Source organism: Perca fluviatilis, chromosome 7 (assembly GCF_010015445.1).
Source record: "Perca fluviatilis chromosome 7, GENO_Pfluv_1.0, whole genome shotgun sequence".
Classification (NCBI taxonomy): Eukaryota; Metazoa; Chordata; class Actinopteri; order Perciformes; family Percidae; genus Perca; species Perca fluviatilis.
In genome coordinates, this window is record NC_053118.1 from 8,614,226 (window position 1) to 8,625,869 (window position 11,644).

Here is an 11,644-nt window from a genome sequence, read left to right on the forward strand (position 1 = left end):
TTCAACTAAAAACTTTCCATGGGAACCAAAACCTAAGCAAAACCTAACCTTCAGGGGACGCCGGCAGTCCAAATGAATAAAAACAACAAAAAAACATTTTAAAAAGTGATAAACGTTGGAAAAAGCAACAAAAACGTTTTTAAAAAAGTGACAAAAAACGTTGAAAAAAAAACGTTAAAAGACAAAAAAAAGTTACAGAAACGTCAAAATAAAGTTGATAAAGCGACAACAACGTTGAAAAAAGCGACAAAGAGCCGAAAAGGGTGACAACAACTTTGGAAAAAAAGTGTTGAAAATAGTGAGAAAATGTTTTAAAAAATAGCGCCAAAAAGAGCTGAAATCTTGCATAGGGCACCAACTTGGTTAGGGCCGGCTCTGCTGGCAGTGATTGTCCTTGAGAGTGAATATAGACACCTACAATGAACAACAGTAACATTACCATTTCTCTGGCGCAAATATTTAGTACCAATGTTATTGATGACTCATTGTGTATAGAACAGTAATGTAATCCATGTTCACTTCTGCATCAAGCTATCGGCGTAACGTCACTGGAGAGAGACTGTAAAACAATAGTTGACACAGCGCTGTGTCAACTATTGTTTTACACGGATTGGTTCCTCACGGATCGATGAGACCACCTCTTCCTGCGCAGGAAGAGGTGGTCTCATCGATCCGTGATTTGCCACGGTGTTGACATGGAATTATACTTGTCATAACTTAACAAAAATAATTATAAAAAGAAAAACGCAGCACATTTGTTTTAAAAAAGCCAATATGTAAATGACGCGTTATTATCATTCACATATATATAATGGACCAACAGATCCCGTTGCTCTGGACGGAGACCAGTGAAGCCTATTAGAATCACTTTTCCGGTGATCTCTTGCTTTACTGCGCAGCCTCCAACTGACAGAGACAACGTAAATGTGACGTGAGCAACGTGTCTGAAAGTTGTAAGTCTTCTGGTAGCTGTGCCAAGAGAAATCTCAATAATTTCCAATCTTACAGAGACGGAGAGCGTAGGTATATGTAAGGAGATAACATAGGCACAGGCTAATTATTGCTAACTAACATGCTAGTTAACATTAGTAATTAAACCTAAACAGCTAATGTAAGTCGAAACTGCCTGCGAGCTTCTCCTGTACTATACGGTAATTCCTCTACTGTGCGACAGTAAGTCACTTGGTTATGACACAATCGTTAGCCTATTTTTTCAAAAACGTCTGCTACGGAGCCATAACGTGAGGTACAAGGTAATGGAGCCTTTTATACATTGTCGTGTTTCTTTAGAACTAAACAATGGACAAATAGAGTCTTTAAACGCTTCAGATGTAAAGGTATTCGCAGTCAAGTGACGTAAAAAAAAAATGGCGGTCAGTGGAATGCTAACAAGAGGTGATCGCTTTGTAGCAACAAAATGGCGCCATCGGAGTTTCGAGTTCTGAAGCGAAGCTTACCCCCTTGGTTATTATGGAACCCACGGAACTTCTAGGCATGACCCGCCCTTCAATAGCATGCACATGCTACTATTGGCCATGCTTACGCTAGGTAGCGTAACCCGATTTGTTCAGGTCCTATCCCCTGACCAATCGGCTATCCTAACCTTAACCACTTAAAGTCAATGCCTAACCCCAACCAATCGGACTGCTTCGTAGGGCGGGACGCGATATTACGAATCCCACTATGGCCACGCCAAACCGTGCGTTCATGGACATCGGAAAAACTCGGGCTGGATTTTGATAACCGAGTTCCCCAGTTGGTGACGCGTTGTTGACAACTGACGTTTGATGTAGGCGACTTTGGTTCACTGAACATATTTTAATGACAATAAACTGTTTATTGTGGACAAATGCCTCTGCCAAGAAACATGCACAGACATAATATGTTAAAAATGATTCATAAATAGGCCTATGTATAAAAAAAGCAAAACATTATCCATGTCTTTTCCCATTCGTTGTCCTGCAGATAACGCAAACAAACACCTGGCGATGTGCTGTTTGGATGCTCGTATAAGAAAACAGCAGCAAATCTTTTGTTATTGTGGCCTCCATGTTTTCACACACCTGATGCTCTCGGCTATGGCCAACCATTGGTGGCAGTCATGCAAAAAGTTGTTATGCCAAACTGCAATATAACAGAAGAAGAAGAACGCGCATCCCGTCCATGTGAACGCTACCAGTCGGTCCCTGTTATTCCGAGGTGGCATGAACGCGCCAAAAACCCGCCCTTCAATAGCATTTATTGGCCAGGCGTCCATGCTTACGCTAGGTAGCGTAACCCGATTTGTTCAGGTCCTATCCCCTGACCAATTGGCTATCCTAACCTTAACCACTCAAAGTCAATGCCTAACCCCAACCAATCGGCCTGCTTCGTAGGGCGGGATGCGATATTACAAATCCCACTATGGCCACGCCAAAACCCGCCCTTCAATAGCATTTATTGGCCAGGCGTCCATGTTTACGCTTAGGTAGCGTAACCCGATTTGTTCAGGTCCTATCCCCTGACCAATTGGCTATCCTAACCTTAACCACTCAAAGTCAATGCCTAACCCCAACCAATCGGCCTGCTTCGTAGGGCGGGATGCGATATTACAAATCCCACTATGGCCACGCCAAAACCCGCCCTTCAATAGCATTTATTGGCCAGGCGTCCATGCTTACGTAAGGTAACGTAACCTCATTTGTTCAGGGCCTATCCCCTGATCAATCGGCTATCCTAACCTTAACCACTCGAGGTCAAATGCCTAACCCCAACCAATCGAGCTGCTTTCTGCTTAGGGCGGGTCTTGGCGTGGCCATAGTGGGATTTGTAATTTTGCGGGCAGGACTTGCCTGGAAGTTACGTGGGATCCATAATAATGCTGCGTTCATGCCACCTTGGAATAACAGGGACCGCCCCTGTGGTTACGTTGTTTTTCCGACTGGCAGCGTTCACATGGTCGGGATGCGTGTTCTTCTTCTTCTGTTATATTGCCGTTTGGCATAACAACTTTTTGCATGACTGCCACCAACGGTTGGCCGTAGCCGAGAGCATCAGGTGTGTGCAAACATGGAGGCCACAATAACAAAAAGATTTTCTGCTGTTTTCTTATACGAGCATCCAAACAGCACATCGCCAGGTGTTTTTTTTTTGTTATCTGCAGGACAACGAACGGGAAAAGACACGGATAATGTGTTTTTTTATACATAGGCCTATTTATGAATAATTTATAACATATTATGTCTGTGCATGTTTCTTGGCAGAGGCATTTGTCCACAATAAACGGTTTATTATCATTGAAATATGTTCAGTGAACCAAAGTCGCCTCCATCAAACGTCAGTTGTCAACAACGCGTCACCGACTGGGGAACTCGGTTATCAAAATCCAGCCCGAGTTTCCCACCTCTGATTCCCACAGGAAGTTACGTGAATGGTGACGTTTTCACTCGGAAAAACGTTTTTCTGATGTCCATGAACGCACGGTAACGCGTAAATGACACACGTTCAGACCCTGGCGACCATATAACGTTACACAAATTAGAGTTTTGTTAGATACGAATATGTAAACATACATTAGCTAATGTGGCTTACTTCATGCTTGAAATATAAATTTATTCACAGACCTTACTTTCCTCAGATTATAATAGTAATATTGTAAATTCTTCTAAAATCTAATTTAATTAACTAGTCCAATGGACATCAGTATCCTCAGATACAGGAGGCTAATGACAGTTTCATCATTCTAATTATATAATTCCGTTTTATAAAATGATCACAATCATTTTTAACCTAAAATGTGTTGTGGTTTGTGTTTTTAGTTTTTTACATTTTAGATTATAAAAAGCTAAGAGTGAAGTTATTATTCCACTAGTGATATAGTTTCTTGAAAGAACTTAATCAATTAGATTTGGTGAGGACACAAACAGTGATAAAATGGCTAAAATGATTGAATAGTTGACAGAAAATGGATTTAACCTTAAAACTACAAGGGAGAATAAATTGAAAAGCATTCAGACAAACAACTTATCTACATTTTTATTTATGAAACAAAAAAAAGACAGTTTAGTGTGAATCAGACATGAACTTTTTTCACCAGCAGTACTCCCCAACTGAAGAGAGAAATGGCTCCAGAATCCCTGCACATGTAGCAGGCATGGATCAACAGTCATGACACAATACAATACACACCAAATAAAGAGGAGTGCACGCACACATCTCTCGTCCTAGTGAAAAGCTGAGACACCTGTTCATGTAGGGAACTTTAAAACAGGAAATGTCAGACTTTAACATACAGTATGCGTTTATTGCAAAGGTCATTCAGTAAACACAACGTAAGTGCATGGCATCAAATCAAATTGTTCTTATTGAAACTGCCACTCATCCAATAATACAACAATACATACACTTCTTTCAAGACCGAATTGAACCTTTTATTTGGCAAAACACTCTACCATTGAAGTTCAGACAGCATCGAGCTCTGTGATCATTCCAGCACATCACAAGACTTTGGCCCAGACACAGTGACAGATGAGGACTGCTGTGTGGTTGGGTGTGATTGTCTTTTACTCTGTGCAGAACCACGTCACTGCACGTCACTGAATACACCCACATAAATACACATGTTGAGGCAAATATGACTGTATATTAATCAAATATTTTGTGTTAGTGTGTGTGTGTGTGTGTGTGTGTGTGCGGAGCTGTGGTTAGTGATCAGAGATGGAGTGTGATGCTGGAAGTCTGGCAGGTCCTGTATGCATAAAAAGTCTCAGAATAGGCTTAGTGATCCACCATCTGATGATCACTGCAGCACAATTTCACACTTCAATACTATCACAAACCTGTGATTTTAACATTACATTGTAAAAACGTTGGATACTTTAACCAAATGTGATGTCAACTTGGAAAGTTCAGAGAAAAAAAAAAGCAACAACAGCAGCATATGACAAGACAGAGAGGTGACTGTAAATGTGCACATACAGATTGGTCAAAAAGAGGACGAAAAATATGTGAATCATTTGGTATGTCCTTCCCAGTCAGCAGGTGAACTGAACACTGATGGGCACCTTTACTGTGTGGGGAGGGCACAACAACAACAAAAAAACAATGTTTTGAGATTTGAAGCACTTTACATTTTTCCCAATTTGGCTTTGGTGGGAAAAAAACCACTCAAAAACTCCACCTTATTTTCAGATAGACAGAGGACTATTACACAGTACTGTGCTTGGTAATAGATGACTTCTTCACTGGCTATTTCTGTTTTTCTCTGCTCTAGGGGGCCTACATGCTTACTTTACTGTGAAAATGTCTATCATTTCTTACAGCCACTCTAATGATCTAATGAATAACTGTTGCAGATAAAGGTTGAAAAAAAATACCACTATTACTTATCCCCTTCGCAATAAAACACCAGGCTGTTGTATGAGCTTTTATCATGATGGTACGGAATGTTAAATGGTTAATTATTAACCTAAGTATTGTATTAAAGTGCTCATATTATGTTTTTTGGCTTTTTCCCTGTCCTTTATTATGTTATATATCTTTTTTTGTGCATACAGCCCAAAGTCCACTCCAAAGGGACTAACCATCTCCAACAGAAAACACTGTTGACGAACTGCTCCAAACAGCTCTGTTGTAGTCCAGCCTTTACTTCAGAGACAAACCTGCGTCACTTTGTAACACAGGTTATGATGCTCGCCTAGCTGCTAGCATGGCACGCCCTCATACTCTGCTTCTGACTGGCTAGTAGTCCTTACCTAGCTATTGCGCATGTGCGGCTCCCAACAAAGATGGCTCTCTAGCTACAACAGAGAGCTCAACTGAAAGGGTGAAATGAGGAGCTGCAGCAATGTGCAGTACAACAAAAATATGGTGTTTTTTGAAAATTAAACCATGTAAACCTATTCTGATATAACCTCTAAACACAATTATGAACCTGAAAATGAGCATAATATGAGCACTTTAAAGTCAAAATTCTTAGATCATAACAACACAAATAACAGTAAGCTTCTTCTTTTTCTGCTGTTATGAAAGATTGTATGCATACAGTACAGGAGCAGGCTGTAAGGGGGGAAACAGTGGAGTTTAGAATTTGGCAGCTTGCTGGGAGCTTCAGTCGTTGATGAGAGCCAGGATCATGCTGGAAAAATAGGTGGGAAAGATAGGTGTTAATACAGAACTGTCTGTGTACAGCCACAACTATTATACGGGCTGTAAGCTGATTGCTGTCTCTGTAGATGGGGTTGCTCTCACCTATACAAATAAATGAAGAAGCAGAGCAGGTGGTAACCCAGTTTAATCATGGCCTCCTTCATGTGGGACTTGAGCTGACCTCGGTTGTGGATCTCAGTGGGGTCAAACACGCCCATGTTTCCCATCGGAACCTTTACATACCTGCAGGGACAACAGGGACAAGAAGACAGTAAACCGACGAGCCTGACTGCACCACAGCTGGTCAGAAAGGCCGCGTTCATAGTAGATCAGCCAGTCCTGCAATTCACCATCGGGTTGTGGACAGCAGATCAGAGGCCACGGTGGAGAGACAGTGAACCAGGTGAAGTGAAGGTAACGTTTTACTGGAGTTGTCGTCAACTCGTCAACTTTTATACAACCACAGCGCGCTTGTTAAGCAAAACTGTTATGAATAAGCGAAAACAAAAACTGTCTGTATGTAGCCTAACTGTTTATCTTAATTTGCCACAAATCTTAAAAGTTTGGCAAATTCTTGTAAACTTAAAGGGGAACTTCACCGATTAGCATTAAGCTTTGTATCAGTAGAAACCCGGTAGTATTTTTGAATGACTTGAATGCTTCCCTCCCTCATGTCCCCCTGATACGAGAGATAGCTGTATTGTGTGTCTGGAAAAAAAAACTCTGATGATGCAAAAATTGTCATTTTGCATCATCGGAGACTTATGGGGGACCATAGGCAGGCTAGACACTTCGCTGCAACATAAACAAATATATTTATTCACCTCTATTCACACACAATGAGGCATATTTTCAGTTGTGATTGAACTGTATTTTTGAGGAACTTTAGGGCATGTAACATCTACAACAGCTATCAGTATCAGGGAAGAAGAACTGATACTGATGTATGTGTTCCTCATTCTCTCTAAACTTCATTAAGTAATGTCTATGTTATTTATTTTACTGACATTTTAGATCCATTTCCAGTGAGATATTAATAAGTGTATATGTGACTTGGCTGTTGTAAACTTTACTGTTGCTGCTCTAGAAACAATATTTAGTTATATTTAAATATAAATCAATTCTAATCCTGTTCTAAAATTAAAAGAATCGGAACAATACCCAATACCTACCTACATCTGGTTAGTGGCTTCACCCTGACTTTGGGAGGATGAGCAAATCACAGTTCAAATCCCTTTCCTATAAGCCTTGTATAATGTTATTTTGGGATTATTATTTTTTATAGTGCGATCACCCACAAAAATGTGAACGATTACTTCAGGACATCGCATTTACTTCGTCAGTGAGCAAATTAGTTTAACTTTTTTGAGTGTAATGTGAAAAACAACACGTGTATGTGTGTGTGATTTAATGAATATTGTAATGATAATAGTCTAAAATTATGTGAAAATGCATAGTCTAGTCAACATGTCTTGGGGGAGGACCCCACGACCCCCCCACTGCAACCGCAGCACCTGAACACTGCAGAAGAGCATGTTCTCTCACAAACAATGCAGGAAATAGCAACAGTATGAACATACCTGTAAATGTTCCAGGCTGCTACAGGCAGGTTGAGGAGGAAAATGAACCAGTGCATGGAGACCAACATCAGCATAGTGGAGAGACACTGGCCAACCATCTCTGGAATAACCCACTGGAAACACAAAATATCATTAATAGGTTGTAGAGGTTTGTGAGGGGAGGGAGAGGGGTTATATTTTGTGTGGTGTATAAAATGTAAATAAACAATTTTTACAACTAAAATCTATTTTTTGTTACTACAGAGGTAAAGTAACTAAAAAAGGTACTGTTGTGGTACCGGCACCGAATTTCAAATACCAGTGTCGGTACAGAAATGTAAACAGTGCCCAGCCCTAGTCCCTGTCCCCAAAAAGACCACAGCCCTTGCCTGAATAACTACTGTTAGTAGGACTCACCTCAGGGGCAGCTTTATCCCGCAGGCTATAGGACTTTTGAACTCTTAGGCTCTGAGCTTATCACGTCACTTTACCATTAAACCTTAATTTTATATACTTTTACTTACAACAGTTTACTCCTTTGTGTGGGTGTGTGTATTCTCATTATGTAAATATACATTGACTACATTCCTTTTAGATTAAGTTTACATTCAGATGTATTCATTTACAATACTGTCTACACAAATTACTTAATTTATTTTGCAATATGTTTTACTTGCATAATTTTCTTTTAATAGTTATTTAACACACACACACAAACACACACACGGCTTAACACTTTCACTGCCAACTAATCTGTAATTGTTGTAGACATGACAAATAAAAAAACCTTGACCTAATAACATCTCTTTGAATTATCTATAAATACAGACGTGAAAATCCGCTTTATCAATTTAATAGCATTCACAGGGTTTTTCCTGGCTCAGAATGGGCCTTTTGGGGAACACATATGGGAATCTGGGGGTCCTTGGCCAGGAAGTTTTGAGCGCCAAAGACTTCATTTCCTGCATTCTGATTGATTTTTAGGCACAAATTTATGGCGACAACATCTTTATTTATGTCAAGGAAAACACAAAATCCTGCTGGCAGGTTAAAATTCAAAATATAAAATACAATGGAATATAATGCAGTAAGGGGGTTATCCCATCCTGGACCTGGGCATACTACACATGACCCCAAAATCCAGTTTGTGTAAATAATATCAACAGGGATTGACTGTAACTTTTTTCACGTGTTGCTCCTAAATTTAGGAGTGACTTACATAAACTGCTATTACTGTTGTAGCTCATTTAATAGTACAATTGTGTTATAAATACAAAACGTTGTGAAGTGTAAATTTTTCTCCACAGAACCATAAATCCACTCAAACGGAGATGCCATTTGCGCTAGCTTTATAGCGGAGCATTCAGGTCCAGTCGAAACCATACAGCTTTTAGCTGGTTTATCAGCGCCAACCGCATGTTTAAAAAATAGCAGCTGTGGATGAGAGGGAGGCTGGCTGCTGAAAAGCAGATGTTTTGGCACTCATGATCTTCCTTTGGCGCTTGCTCCCTCTTTGGGGGGCACCAAAACTTTCTCTATGCAGGAAAAACCCTCATTCATCATATAATACATTAAACCATGCACTACAAAAAAAGGCATCATAAATAAAAAGGTGTAAAAATCTGTGACAGCAATAATCCAGGATAACATGACTTACTTTGTTTAGCTTGGAGCAGCAGGCTCTAGCATTGATGTAGTCACATTCTAGATCAGACAGGGTGATAATCTGAGCTTCAAGTAAAGGTGCCAAAAACTTTATACAATCTGTAAGTGTTGAATAAAGAAAATGTATTTTTATGTCAATGTCCTCATTCCCTGCTTCTATCAGCTTCATTCAACTGGACAAAATAGACGCATGGCAGACAACCTACAAGATGTTGTGATTAGTGATAGGTTTAGGAGAAACACTGAATCTAATGTGTACTTCACTTCAGACATGGATTCTAAACATATTTCTAGCAACCCTTAGCTAAGCATTGACCATATCCAACTGACAGTGACACTTGTGTAAAATGACAAAGGATATAGGTCGATGTACACAATCGCTCTGTTGATTTAAAGCTTTCCGTGTAACTTTGGGTTTTAATTAAATGTTCTTGTCACCTTAAACACAACTTGTCATCCACCTACTATGCTGTTAAAACAGGTTAATCTTAACTTAGTTCACGCTAGCCCGTCTGACTCTTGTAAGAAGGCGGCTAACCGGTTAGCTAGCTAGCTAGCTAGTTAACGTTAGCGCGGCTAACCGGTTAGCTAGCTAGCTAGTTAACGTTAGCGTTATCGTACTGACATGCAGAAAGGAATTCATAAGGAGCTTTCTGCCAGCTAACGTTAGCCGCTTTGAATAAAGCTCAACACCCGCCAGAAATCACAGAGCCGAAAAGGATACAAAGTAGACAGAGAGGAAAATAAGTGCACAGCAATCCACAAGTGACAGAATGAACACTGCCGCTTCCATTTTTTTTTTCTTCCGTCTGTGATTTGTTTTCATTTCCGGTCAGCTGTCGATACAGTTATTTTATTGCATTACTGCCACCTAGCGGACTGGAGTGGAGCGTGTGCGCCCTGGGAACTGGACAGACAGTCAAAACAAAGTTAAGTGACTGTTCTGATACTGAATTAAGATGAATTAGCTTGAGTAGCTAATTACCAATATATCAGTAAGATGCTTATTGCTGAAAAGTATATTTGTGAATGTCACGCTTGTTATTGAAGTGGCAGCTCCTGGGCTGAACTGCCTCGAGTGGCCATGAGACAATTCAATCCCCATAGAACCCCGATGTTAGAAAATCCCAATTTTATAGCAGAAATAAACAGTGGTGGAGGAAGTAGGCTACTGAATCTCAGTACTTAAGTAAAAGTACAAATAACCAGAGACACATATACTTTAGTAAAAGTAGAAGTACCAAAATGACAACCCTACAAATAGCCTAGTAAAAAGTACCTCATTTTAAATGTACTTTAAGTATTAAAAGTAAAAGTACTTGCATAACGATTTATTCTCTTAAAGGTACAATATGTAACATTTCTGCTTTAAAATGTCTAAAACCGACCATACCTATGTTATATATTTTTATGAGTTGTGTTTTTACACTATCCCAAATGTTTCCACCAAATGTCAAACCCAGAGAAATCTGTTATTTTATTTTCAGACACGGCACGTTTCCTTTAGTCGCCCGTCAGTGGCGTCATATAACCTTTTACTCTAACTTCCGTCAGAACACTGGCACCAAGATGATACGTTCAGGAGTAATTGTAAATCATACGTCAGAGAAAAAAAATACTTGTTACCGTAATACTGTTTTTTTTTTTTGCCATACAGCATCATTTTGTTAATTATTACATCCCACTTTTTATCACAGTAATACAACAGAGACCTTATCTATTTTGAAAGTTCAATATCGATACCAGCTTAACGTTACAATGTGCTAACGTTGATGCTAATGCTTTGTGGGTAACATTATGAGGTTACAACATCGTTCAACACGCTAATAAAGTTATTTTTAGTATGACTGTTTCGACCACAGCTAACAGGACTGAGCTAACCCCCCGAATAACTTCACTAGTAACGTTAACGTTAGCTGTATAGATAGACGATTAATCTAATGCTAATTTAGCCAGCTAGCACACCCCGGTCTGTCTGCCTCACACCCCCGGGGCAGAGAGACTCAGTCGGGATGACAGCTGACAACAGCCCCGGGACATATAGCTAGCTAGTTATCGTTAGCCCCCAGTCAGCTATCAGCCAGCTACTTTCATTACAGCAACCCTCCGGCCAGAACTTATCTCCAGTGCCTGGTGCTTACGACGCTAACGGCAGTTTAATTAAACGTCGGGAAACAGACCATATCAGACCCAGCACCGAGTCACAACAGCGGCCATCCATAGCGGTAGCTACATCTCCGTAGCGCTACCGGTGTATGTGCTGAAAATCTCCTCCCTGCCGAATTTCTCCCCCC

The 11,644-nt window shown here is 40.2% G+C and overlaps 1 protein-coding gene across 2 annotated transcripts; it reads right to left on the bottom strand.

Annotated features, from left to right (window-relative positions):
• Positions 1 to 3,998: 3,998 nt before the first annotated feature.
• cnih4 (cornichon family AMPA receptor auxiliary protein 4) lies at positions 3,999 to 10,184 on the bottom strand. 2 transcript variants are annotated; one of them, XM_039805351.1, is made up of 5 exons: positions 10,075 to 10,184; positions 9,343 to 9,411; positions 7,707 to 7,819; positions 6,229 to 6,369; positions 3,999 to 6,115 (listed from the first exon to the last, which is right to left on the bottom strand). In XM_039805351.1, the coding sequence occupies exons 1-5, from the start codon at positions 10,174 to 10,176 to the stop codon at positions 6,088 to 6,090; spliced, it is 453 nt and encodes a 150-aa protein (XP_039661285.1). In that variant the 5' UTR covers positions 10,177 to 10,184; the 3' UTR covers positions 3,999 to 6,087. The 2 variants fall into 2 exon arrangements, with proteins under 2 accessions (XP_039661285.1, XP_039661286.1); XM_039805352.1 differs by lacking the exon at positions 10,075 to 10,184 and having other exon boundaries at positions 5,981 to 6,115; positions 9,343 to 9,429.
• Positions 10,185 to 11,644: the final 1,460 nt, after the last annotated feature.

Coding starts and splice junctions, on each gene's coding strand:
- cnih4 (XM_039805351.1), bottom strand. CDS start 10,176: ATGAAAACAAATCACAGACGGAAGAAAAAAAAAATGGAAGCGGCAGTG. Junction 7,820..9,342: donor GCTGCTCCAAGCTAAACAAA/GTAAGTCATGTT, acceptor TTGTGTTTCCAG/TGGGTTATTCCAGAGATGGT. Junction 6,116..6,228: donor TTCTTCATTTATTTGTATAG/GTGAGAGCAACC, acceptor CTATTTTTCCAG/CATGATCCTGGCTCTCATCA.